General features: G+C 48.3%; 1 protein-coding gene across 1 annotated transcript in view; it reads right to left on the reverse strand.

Moving 5' to 3' along the window:
- The window catches only part of EXT1 (exostosin glycosyltransferase 1), a 277,127-nt gene extending 265,458 nt beyond the window's left edge, over positions 1 to 11,669 (reverse strand). Inside the window, exon 1 of the mRNA XM_029923529.1 lies at positions 10,066 to 11,669. Within this exon, the coding sequence (XP_029779389.1) occupies positions 10,066 to 11,027 (962 nt within the window). The 5' untranslated portion in view covers positions 11,028 to 11,669. The remainder of the gene's footprint in view (positions 1 to 10,065) is intronic.
- Between the last annotated feature and the right edge of the window lie 6 nt (positions 11,670 to 11,675).

Raw genomic sequence — 11,675 nt, forward strand, 5'->3', positions numbered from 1 at the left:
GCTGGGGTGGTGGCAGGGTCTCGTTGTTGTCAGGGGCTGTGGGTGATTTCCACCCACCTGTCAGGGTGCTAGACTACATGCAGAAGTGTGAAATCCCTGTTTTTCCTCCACCCATCACGTCCCATCACGGGCACCCCTGGGTGTGTGGAAAAAGCAAAGCAAGCTGAGGTCACGTGCTCAACACGCCCACCAGGACAACCCCTTTAGCCACAGACTGATGCCTCCTCCCCTCATGGGCACCTCCCTTCTCCAATCCGCAACCTCTCTCTGCCACACCGGGGGCCAGCCGGCCAGCACTGGCCCAGGGCCACTCTCTCACCTGAGCCCACGGCCCCAGTCACTCTGGGTATTAGTCAATCAAGAGTAGCTAGCGTCACAGGCCCACACCGCAATACCAGGAAACTTTTCATTTCTCATAACTTTAAAGGACCGATATGTGTCATAAAACCCAAGAAATCTGAGTTAGCAACAAGCACCCAGAAATTCACTGCTAATTCCGAGGACACCCCACGCATCTAGGGCCATTGGGGAACTTCCTAGCTTGGTAGACAAAGTTGTTCAAACGGAGAACTTACTCTTGAGGAGCAGCAAAACATTTTTATTTTAATAACCGGGGCGAAAAGAAAAAGTTAGAAAATGCACTACGTGTTCCTCTAGTTTCTGTAACAAAGGACAGCGCACATAAACGGTGGCTCACGGTCCACACTACGCCGCAGTGTAGTTATCAGATACTTCAAGAAGCTGTGCCCGTGACAGGCGCAGCAGCAGGCGGGGGGACTTACGGGCACACTCCCCCGGAGCCTCTATGACATTCTCTCTGGCCACGGGCCAGCTGTTCTCCAACTGGAAGTGCTCTCTCCTTCTCCTGGGCACTACAGTTTATCATCTCCTGGCCTGCTTCTTTGCATTCACATTGCCGGCGACCCCTTCCTCCGAGATCTGTCTGCAGGAATCCCTCTCTTTTTAAATGTTACTGCTTATAATCTACTGTGGGCTGAGAAACCAGATTACCAAACTGGATACGACTGCCTCTCTGAAGTAAAATTATAAATAAATACTAGGGAAGAGTCCGGGTGATAATCAATCACACTGTGGTGGATGAGGATGTGGTCCTTCTGACATCAGGTCCAGCTGTGCAGAAGTGGCAAGGAGCGAGGGGTGGTAGGGGGTGGGGGGGTAGGTAGGGGGTAGGGGGTGGCCTGGGCCACAGGCCAGGTGTGCGCTCTTAGCTAAGTGACTCATCGAGATCCTCTGTCTGGGTTATGCCTCTCGAACACGTATCTTCCTGCTAGGTGGGCATAGGGACTGAAGAAGATCCGGCCCATTACCAGGCACACAGTACACTCTCAAGAAGGATTTGTTGCTATTGCTATTATCGTCATCATCATCTGGGCTCAACTATGTCATGCCAACAGGATATGGCTTCAGCAGTGCCTGCCACAGCCAACTTCCCCTAACCACAGTCCCCTGTTCCAGGAAGCAACTTTAGGCTGTTCTTTGCAAAAGGATGGCCACTTAAATCAAGAGCGGCAAAGTGGCGGGACAGTCTTTTAACTGATGAGATCACCACTATACCCAAGACGTGGCCACATATGAACGGCTCTCCCCAGAAGGAGGAATGATGACCAGTAAAGTCAACCGAGCTGGTTGCCTCCCGGTCCTGGACAAGGGTTCTCAGGAAAGACAGGCGGCAGCTGGCAGACACACACAGGGACAGAGCTGCTGGCCAAGGGAGCGGTGAAGGCACAGAGCGGGAAGACAGGTATTCTGCTGAGTTCTGAGAACCTCCTGGAGCAGTTCCAGATGAGTGCCTGTTCCACGTCCCCTCAAATAAATCCTGTGCCTTAAAGCGGCCTAGGAATTTTCTGCTGTTGGCAACTGAAGGGGCGGCCAGACCAGCCCAGGAAGGTTACTGAGTAGCTGAGCTCCGTTCTTACCATGAGTCTCTCCCAAATGTGACCCTCAAAGGGAGAGGGCGCACAGTCAACTGCCGAAAGGTAACAGTGCGTTCTCGGAGCAGCTGACCAGAGAACGTGGAGGATGTGGAGCCAAGGAAGGGCCTGGTGGCCCCAGAGACCACCCTGTCCCTGCCCCAAGCTGCCTGCAGGCTCCAGCTTGAAGGCCCCTGTGGGTCTTTCTACATCCCACACGGTAGCTGTGCGCTTCAGAGCGCCCACCACAATCTCCTGGGGATTGGGGGCCAAGGAAAAGATGAGCAGAGTTATTTCTGGGGCTCAGTTAAGAAAAGGCAAGCGATGGGGTACCTGGGTGGCTCAGTAGGTGAAACGTCCGACTCTTGGTTTCGGCTCTGGGCATGATCTCATGGTTTGTGAGTTCAAGCCCTGCATTGGGCTCTGTGCTAACAGTTGTGCAGAGACTGTCTAGGATTCTCTCTCTCTCCCCTTCTTGCTCTGCCCCTCCTCCACTCACTGTCTCTCACTCTCTCAAAAATAAAGAAACTTAAAAACATTAAAAAAGGAAAAAAGACAAGCCAACTGATGAAACTAAGCAAACCACTGCAGTTGATTAGAAAATGCCAGAAAAAATGTTTTTTAATACTAACACCACCCTCACTAGGATTTACAAAGAATGTCATACACACCACTTCATCTGAACCCCTTAACGACCCTGTGAGGCAAGTGTTAGGGTCTCCACTCGCAGATGTGGAAACTGAGGCAGAGGGCCAGGGCCGCGTCTAGGAATCTGCAGGGGTCACTTTCTTCCTTGGTCTGGGGTCACAGGCTGTCTTCTAAAGGTTCTCCGAGAAGACTAGAAGGCACACAAAATGAGGCCATGTCTCCCCACAAATCCCACTGCTGTTCAAAGCAGTTATGATGCAGAGAAGGCCCTGAACATAACTGGGCGTAAGCTGGTGGCCGGCTTTGTTTTCAGTCTTGGTTTTTTTGTTTTTGTTTTCTGGGGGTTGGTTTGTTTGTTTTCAGTTTGGGTTTTTAAATCACTTGGACGAGTGCCTCATTTGCACTGAAGAGTCCAGACCTTAACTGGATGCCCCCAATCCACCTCTAAGGCACGATGGAGTCAACAATAATATACAAATAGGAAAGAGGAAATAGACACAGGCGCTGAGGACTGATCCAGTTCGCTAAGAGAATGACATCTCCCCGGCCGGGCCTGAGGGAAGGCTGGGCGGCGTGAGGAGAAGGCAGTCTGAGGGCGCCTCTCCGTGAGAGAGGCAGCTGAGGTTTCTGGCTCCAGCAAAAACAAAACTTCAAAGGGAGCAGAAGCGGTGGAAGCTTCAAAGACCCCCTGCAGGACCAATTAACACCTACAAATGTTTATCTAGGCAGCCATTTAATGATGGCTACCTCACTAAATGGGTGCACAGCCTCCCCTCAAAAATAGCTGCTCCCCTCAAAAAGACTGGGTTGGGGTGAGTGCGGAGAGAGGATTCTGTGATGCTTTCTGAGACCTCCCTCCTGAAAAAGACAAATACGAGAGTGAAACTCCTCACAGGCTTACTTACAATAAACAATAACAATGATAATAATAATAAAACCAACACTAAAAAAAAAACCCTTATTTGTAATAATAAAAATGAAAAATAATCAACAACCAATCTCTTAAGAAAATGTAAATGGTTAAATAAACTAAGGCACCAGCTACGGGTTAGTGAGAAAAAAAAAACCATGCAGCCATTGAAAGCCGATTTTAATATTGTAATAGGATTTTCCTACTTAGTAGAAGTGGAAAATGGTCTTGGATAATGTAAAGGAAAAAGCAACATGCAAAAACACATCTGAAGACCGACCTGAAGACCGACAGGCCGGAGTGGGAAGGAGAGTTGAGTGGTTTGTTCGTGGCCCCAACCCGTGTCTGGCACGAACAGGCACTTAAGGAAAATGTGTTGAATTCATGATTTGCTTACTATTAATTAAACAGTAATTACCACATCTATATGAGGCACTTGGATATGCAGAGGGAGAATGATAGCAATCATAAAGGCGTACATGCCTAACAGGCCAGCTACACTGAAGCTTGATCATACCGGGGAGCTCTCACCAAGGGGAATGGAAAAGGAATTTGTTTGCGGGTTTACATCTTCTCTATTTCCCCAAATTTCCACAAAGGCATTGGGTAACTTTTATAATATTTTAAGCACTGTTCTTCTTCACGGAGCCTGAAGACCCAGAAGCAGCGGTGTGGTGCATTTTCTGTCACAAATGGAATCTTCCGTTGGGTTTCCCATTTCTACTGGAATATACTGTTTACCTAAGGTGACACACAGTCCTGTCGCCTCTCACAGTTCACGTACAGCTAGAAAGGGAAACCCTGCACATTATCAGTGAGGGTAAAGGTCACATATCGTCCCTTTACCTCACTTTTTTTTTTTTTTTTTGAAGAGCTTTAGGAGAAAATTAAAAGCAGAATCTGCTTTCATGGGAAGAGTTTAAGAGAGTTCAGTCCTTACATGTCAAAATTAGGGGCCAACCTCGATCACATCCCTAAGCCAAATGTTTCCTTGGGAAAACATGTTTTTTTAAAAAAGCAGTGGAAACAAAGATAAGATACACCAACACCTGTGTCACCCTAAACTCACTGAGAAATAACGTAAGAAACAGAATAAATAAGGTAGAAATTTCATTAGATCCTTTAAGGTGGTATCATTTTGTAGAGGAAAAGAGAATGGACTCGGGAATCCCAGACCCTGGTTCAAATGCTATGACTGACTCACTACTTGGGACTCTGGGCTCCTTACTCTATTCTCTTGCAACCTGTATTCTAATCTGTAAAATGGGGATTTAACCACCTCACACTGTTGTTGAAAGGCTTATATGAGTTAACAAAGGTAAATTCAAACAACAGGCATTCAACAAATCTTCCAGTTCTGAGGGAGTCCCTGTTTATTAAATGAAATATGGTCACAGCGGAAGAGATACTAAGGAAAAGCAATTGGTCATTAGGCTCATGGAAACTTGAGCTCGGTGTCACGTGTGAACATGGAACACGCTCAGGAGACTGCAGAGCCCAGGGGCCACTTAGCCTGGCCTGATTCACTCTGAGCAGGCTGTGTGGAGGCGGCCTCAGGCCTCAGTGAGAACTGGAGACCTGGGGCCAAAATACCTGGCTTTGTGGCCTCAGTTCCGCTGCTTACGAGCTGTGCCACCTGTGGTCTCAGTTTACACATCTGTAAAATGGCCTCACAAGACACCTTGCAAGAAGGGTGTGAGCAAAGCAGCCAGGCCGTATCCAATGCAACCTTTGGTGTGAGATTAGCATACTCCAGGTGACTTTCTAGCACAGTCTTCTGGGGAGGTGGATCTACAGGCCTTTGGACAAGGAGAACAATCACTGCTGGAAGGTGTGACGGCTTCCCCCTCTACCAAATCTGTGCCATCTAAAGCTGCTGGCACAGTCAGCAGCACCAGAGGTGGCCTCCCACTGGCCTGGCCAACCCTCCACCGTCTAACAAAATCCTGCCGGCTCCCAGCTTCACTCTGATTCTACTGTAAACCAAGGCATTGGTTGAATGGGACTCAATCAATATGCAAATGTTCCCGGAAGTAGCATGCAGCACCCCTACCTTTATTTGGGGGATTCCTTGTAAATGAGGCTCCCAAGTCCTCTCCAGAGAGCAAGTTCAGATGGAGGGAAGAAAGGGTGGGGGGGGGGGGCGCAGAGAGAACTAGAACTGTGGCACCAGAAGACATATTTGCCAATTTCATAATTTTGCATAATGTTCCCTATCTTTATTTTTAAACTGTGCTTGTATGGTTTATTTTAGAAATGTCTTTGTGCTATCATACAACTGTGGGGGGAAAGGCACTCATATTTTACATTTAAAACCTGAGAAGCACAATTTCCACTTTTCATTTCAGAGGAGGAAAGCACTCACCTAAGGCTCACTGCTGGCTCATGAACTTGCTCAAGGGGTCTGTGAATACACTTTGGGATGATGGGGAATAAACAAATACATCATTTACGATGCCTCTTGTTGGGCACAATTTCTATAACTGCATCTGTATCCCACTTCTCTGTTCGGTTAAGTCACAGAGTCCCTATATCCTTTAGGGCCGAAATGAAAGGTCCAAGAACCTCCTACTTAGACTGAACAGCCACAGGGATGCAATGAAAAACAGAAGGTGAGCCCTACAGCAAGAATTTGGAAGTCTGAGGATGCCCTGACCAGCATCTGAGCATCTGCCCCTAAAATCCCATGACAGATTGTATTTTTTAGGGTTTTTCTCAAAGTTTGTCCAAAGTCTTTACCAGCTTCTCAGAGGATTCCAAGAGAAATCCCATAAGGAACAGCACCAGTAGGGAGCTCCTGGAGGCCAGAGGACTTCCAAGTGTATCTGTAATGGAAGAAGGAACCCTGCAGGCCGAGGGGGAATATTCAGAAGGTCTGAATTCTAGGGCCACCCACCTCTGCCACCACCAGTTTCTTAACCTTAAGCAAACCCCTAAGACAGTCCATACCTCAGTTTCTACATCCGTGAAAGGATACAGGAAGCTGAATGATCACTTAGCTTCCAGACCCTTAAAAATACCAAGATTGGGAGGTACAGCTTCAGCAAACACCGGGAAAGATATCAAAATCCTGCCTGTTCCCAGAAGAGCTGCTTAAAATATTCACCACTGCTTTCCTTGGAGGGGTCAGAGATAGAAGCCACCTCTCATTTCCTCCGTCCTTCTATTTCAGAAAGCCAAATTTGAAGCCTCACAATAACGCCCTTTGACGGGATTTGAACCAGGAAGTTCCCCTGTAAGGAAGCATAAGAAGCTCTAAGGAGGAAAACAGACTTTCTCTACAGCTTCACTACAAGTCACACAATCACTGCAGCCACTTATTTTAGCCAGTAGCATCGACATCTGTTAATAAATGTAACTGATGACAATTAATTATGGGTGTCGTGAAAATGGATGTTTCAATGTAATCCTGGAAGTCTGGCTCAAAAATACTGGTGTTACAGGAGAAAAAGTATCTGCCCTCATTCCGTGCCGTTCATTTATATTTTGAGTAATAAAGGTCTGATTTTCACCAAAGTGCAGGTGAGACATTAGTCCTCAACCCCCTAGCACTAAATCTGTATCATCACATACGGCTCAATTTCACTAAAGGCAACTTTGGGGGTTTTTTTAGTTGATACACTTATATATATTCCGTCATGCCCTAGCTAGGCCGTGATACCATACATTTTCAATCGAATTATCTGACCCCATAAGTCCAAAACAAACTTCTGTCCGTTGCTTGCGGAGCAAATTAAACTGAAGACTTTTCAGAGGCACTTGCAAATAAAGAAGAGAAGTAGATGAGAACCGATCATGTTTTTACAAGCCATTACCAAATGAATGCGTAGAGCGCCCCCAGAAGAGTCGAAACCCCATTCCACAGAAGGGTAAACTGATGTTCAAGGTGACAAAAGTCACGCGATGAGTCAGCCTGAGGAGTGAGACTTACATGACTTGTACAGACCTAGCTTCACTATGACGTCCTTCTCTAAAACCCAGAAGAGAGACTAGCATTGGACTTGCGTTCTGCATCTCACATTCGCAAGACAGAGCAAACGACAGAGGGCCAAGGAGTGTCGCTCTCAGTTCTGAGCCCAACATGCAGTTGCTGGCTGCGCATTTCTCACCCAGTTTCAGGGCTCGGCCTGCATCTGCACGTGTTTCAAAGGCAACAGTAAAAGGCAATGATGTCTTGCAAGCACTGTTACTCCAGGATCATGAGTTCTGACAATCCAGGGAGAGGAAGGAGTTAAAACTCCAGGTGGTCCAGGCTATAACCGTTAGCCAGCAGCATCCGGTCCTACTGAGCAAGGTTAGAGCTGGGAAGTATGCAAAAGGGGAATGTGAAAAACATCCAGCAGTGACTCTGCTGAAGATACCCCTGCTGGAGAGAAAGAGCAAACTTGCTTTCCTAACTGAGTGCCACTTTTCAGATGAGCCCAACCCTGAGGGCCTGACCCCTTGCGGTCTTTAAACATAAACCAAAACAAGAGTGTGGGTGTCAGATTTCCTGGCCCGATCCCAAAGAGGTCAAAAATCAGTTAAATTTAATTGGCAAAATTAGAGGTTCTAGGAAATCAATCCTTCCATCCTTCATTGCCAAGCTCTAGAAAAAGCTTCAGCAGAGAACGTAGAGACTTAATACTTATTTGGGGGGAGAAGAAGGTAAAGAAGATGATTGTTTTATTGGACTGACAGTGTTTCCCAAAGAAATGTACAATTCAGATTTCCTAAACTGAGAACTCGGCTCCAGCTCCTCTGGAAGAATGAGGACCACTGAGGTGCTTGCACAAAATTCGGTGAGACTGCTTTAGAAGACACCGAAGGGTTAGACTTCATCTCGAGTTACTCCACCATAAGCCAGACAAAGAAATTCCTGAAAGGCTCTAAGCATTTTTTTTTCTTACAAGCCCTCACAGGAACAGGTCAATGTAAATGTCATAGAAACAAAGTAGTTTATGACTAACCATAGTTTGTGTTCCTTGTGAGAAAACTGTAATTCATTGCAACTGCACCCAACATTCACACACAACCGCCCCCTGAAGAAGAGGGAAATATAGATTCATAATTGACCCTAGCCTCGGGCTTTCTCTTACGCTTGGAAAGCAAGAGATGTAAGGAGTTGGGGAATCTGAGTGTTTGATACATTCTTCTTCACTGTCTATGACTGAGGATAGGAGGACTTTAATTTCCCTTCCAGTCCCTCCTACAGAGGCCTGAGTGTCTGGGGAAAGCCACAGACAACAATCAAACCTTTCATTTTCAGGGCTGCTCCCCACCATAGCCCTTCCTGTGCCAATCAGGTTTGTGAAGCGTTTCCCCCATTCTGCATTTCATGAATCAATTGCAAGATCTGCCAACCTCTGCCAGTTCCTCTTGTACTCAGCTGAGAGGTTCCCCTTCCTTCCCTGGGTAGCACAAGGCTGCTCTGGTTTTTTAACTGGCGTAACATGGAAATGCACTGTAGGAGCTCACTAACTCTTTCTCGGCCAGATGCAAGTGAGAGTCTGGGGCTCCAACCCCATCTATTCAGGAACTGGCCTGCCAACGCTCAGGTTAAAGCAGGTTTGTGGAACCTAGCTTTGACCCCAAATCCCGTGTGTCAGTTACTGTCCCAGGAAGGGAAAGGAAGAGAAAGAAAAGCTACAAAGTATCCAACTCAGTTACTTAGCAACTAGACAAAACTTGCCTCACTACAGAGGGTAAGGAGGCATCCCATGCCCTTTCAAAGAGTAACAGTCTCCAATTTACATGCAAATAATAAAGACAAAAGGGAAAGGAAAATCTAAATTAGCAACTGGAGTTTACAGCAGTGGGGCTGAGGCCCAGATTTTAAAAACAGCTTCTCCCTAGGAAGGAGACAGGATACAGACACATGAATGAATGAATGAATGAATGAATGAACGAACGAACGAACAAATGAATGAATGAATGGAGTGGATGAGTGGATAAGTGGATGAATGAATGAAAGATCACAGGCCCAGATCAGCCTGAGGTTTCCCTTCACAGGGACCAGTGCCCCGGAGGGTGGGGAAGAGACAGGCACGGAAAGTTTAGTAGCTAAAATTAAAACACTTCCACCGCTAACACAAATTTAAGACTTACAGAAATTTGACAATTGGAGTCTGGGAAATCCCCGGAAAACAGTACCCTTCCTCGCCCCCCCGCTCGTGAGAAAAACAAATAAAGCATCAATCTTGAGAGGTAAGGTCTCCAGACCGTGGGTGGATTTAGAGCCTCTTGGGGGTCCCTAGACCTCTTCACAAACACCCTCCCGCACCCACTGGAGAATCGGTCTCCGAACTTGGATCAAACCCACACCTTTCACAGGAGACACATCGTCCTGAAGGGTTTGCAAACAAGAGGGAGACAGGAGCACCTACTTGGCCCACGAAAGTGCTCCGGGCTTTTCCGTTGGCCTGAGCAGATCCAACTCTGGGTCCCCAGCTCCTAGCCACACGCCAGAGCCCGGGCTGCTCAGTCGCAGGCTCAGAGAGGGCCCCTGTGCCCGGCCCCATCCCCCAACCTCACACCTGGCCCAGGTGGGCAGGGCCCAGAGCTGACCGGCTGAGGCCCGCCAGCCAAGCCACTTACTTCTCATACTCCGTGTTGTCTCTGTCACAGCGAGAATCCTTGTGCTTTTGCCAGTCTTTGCCATGCTTGCAGGTGGTGAGGAGCACCACGTCCTCCCCGTTATGGACGTGATATAAGGCATTCCTGGTGTCTGACCCTATCCCTGTCAGGTACCTCTTCCCCTTGAATACCAGCATGTACTTCCTGAGAGGAGGGATGGTGTTAAACTTCAAAAACCCCCTCTCCCCTCCTGTCCTGGGATGATCCTTAGAAAAGAGGGGAATGGAAACATCAAAGTTGGGTCGGAAGTTTTCAGTACTGATGCTGGCTTTGGCCAGCATCGCCTGGCCGATGTCAAACCCCACGTCCTCGGTGTAGTCAGGCCAAGTGCCGGAATATAAATTAAAAATTAAATGATTCCTACCATTGTTCCACAAGTGGAGACTCTGCACTTTGGATCTCAAATTGTGCACATACTGAGGTGACAGCTGGTCTCTGTCTAAAGTATCCAGACTCAGGACAAAGAGGCACGCCTGGCTGGGGTCCGAGGTGTAGAACCTGGAGCCCTCGATGGCCGCTAGAATGTTTTGGTAACTTTCGGCGATTTTCTCCCCTTTTTGCTGCGGGTACACGTAGACTTTGAAGCCGTTTTTCTTGCAAAGGGTGAAATCGAAGCAGGACTCCATGCGGCACTTCTTGCCTTTGTAGATGCTCGAGTTGGCGTCTCGCTTCTGCCGGGGGGATATGTGCACGCTGGAATCCTCGTTTTCCAATTGATCCCAAGGAACGAAGGGGCGCAGAGCGTCCGGGAAGCGGGGCCAGAAATGATCCGGACTCGGGTGGTGCAAGCCATTCCGACCGCTGTGCTCTTCTCTCCGGCTGTGGCTCCTTGATGCCCTAAACTGCAAGCCTCCGAAATAAAACAAAAGGGCGAGACAAGAGCCAGCTGAGAGCAGGATGAAATAGCGTTTTTTGGCCTGCATGTGTCCTGCCTGGGTCAAGAGGATTGTAAATAAACACAAGAATCACCCAAGTTTCCCAATCAACACTTTCAGCTCCAGTCCGCCATCTTCCCGCCTGTAAAGACTTCAAACTCTCCGCTCCCACCTTCTCTGGATGCCTTTCCCCAAGCCGTGGACTGATCCAGCGCATGTGGGCGATTTCTTTAACTTTCTCCCCTTCGGTCTTTCATCTTTGGGTTGCACAATGGACGGGAGACAGCGGGGCTGAATATTTCTCACCCAGGGCGGGCGAGCAGCGGACTGTAATTTTCTTGCATGCAACAAGACGGAGGAAAAGAAAGAGAGGGGGGAAAAAAGCTCCCGATGCCCAATCAATGGCAAGACGAAGTGATTTCCTTGCCTCTCGGATTCCTCTCGGCAGCGTGGAAAACGAGCCCCGGGAAACCAACTTCAACTCATCCACACTCCCATGCAGAGCACTCCGGTTCCAACAAGTCAGCCGATCCCCGGCTTCAGCCGGCTAGTGCATCTTGCAGCTGGGGCGCCGTAACCTCACAAATCCCTGCATCTCTCTTTATTCCCTTCTGCAGCGGCTCCAAGACTCCGGCGGTGTTTACTCCTGCGCTCGCGGGGCCGGCCCCCGGGACGCGCGGCGGCCCGGCTGGAGGC

The sequence above is a fragment of the Suricata suricatta genome, chromosome 15 (genome assembly GCF_006229205.1).
Source record: "Suricata suricatta isolate VVHF042 chromosome 15, meerkat_22Aug2017_6uvM2_HiC, whole genome shotgun sequence".
Lineage (NCBI taxonomy): Eukaryota > Metazoa > Chordata > Mammalia > Carnivora > Herpestidae > Suricata > Suricata suricatta.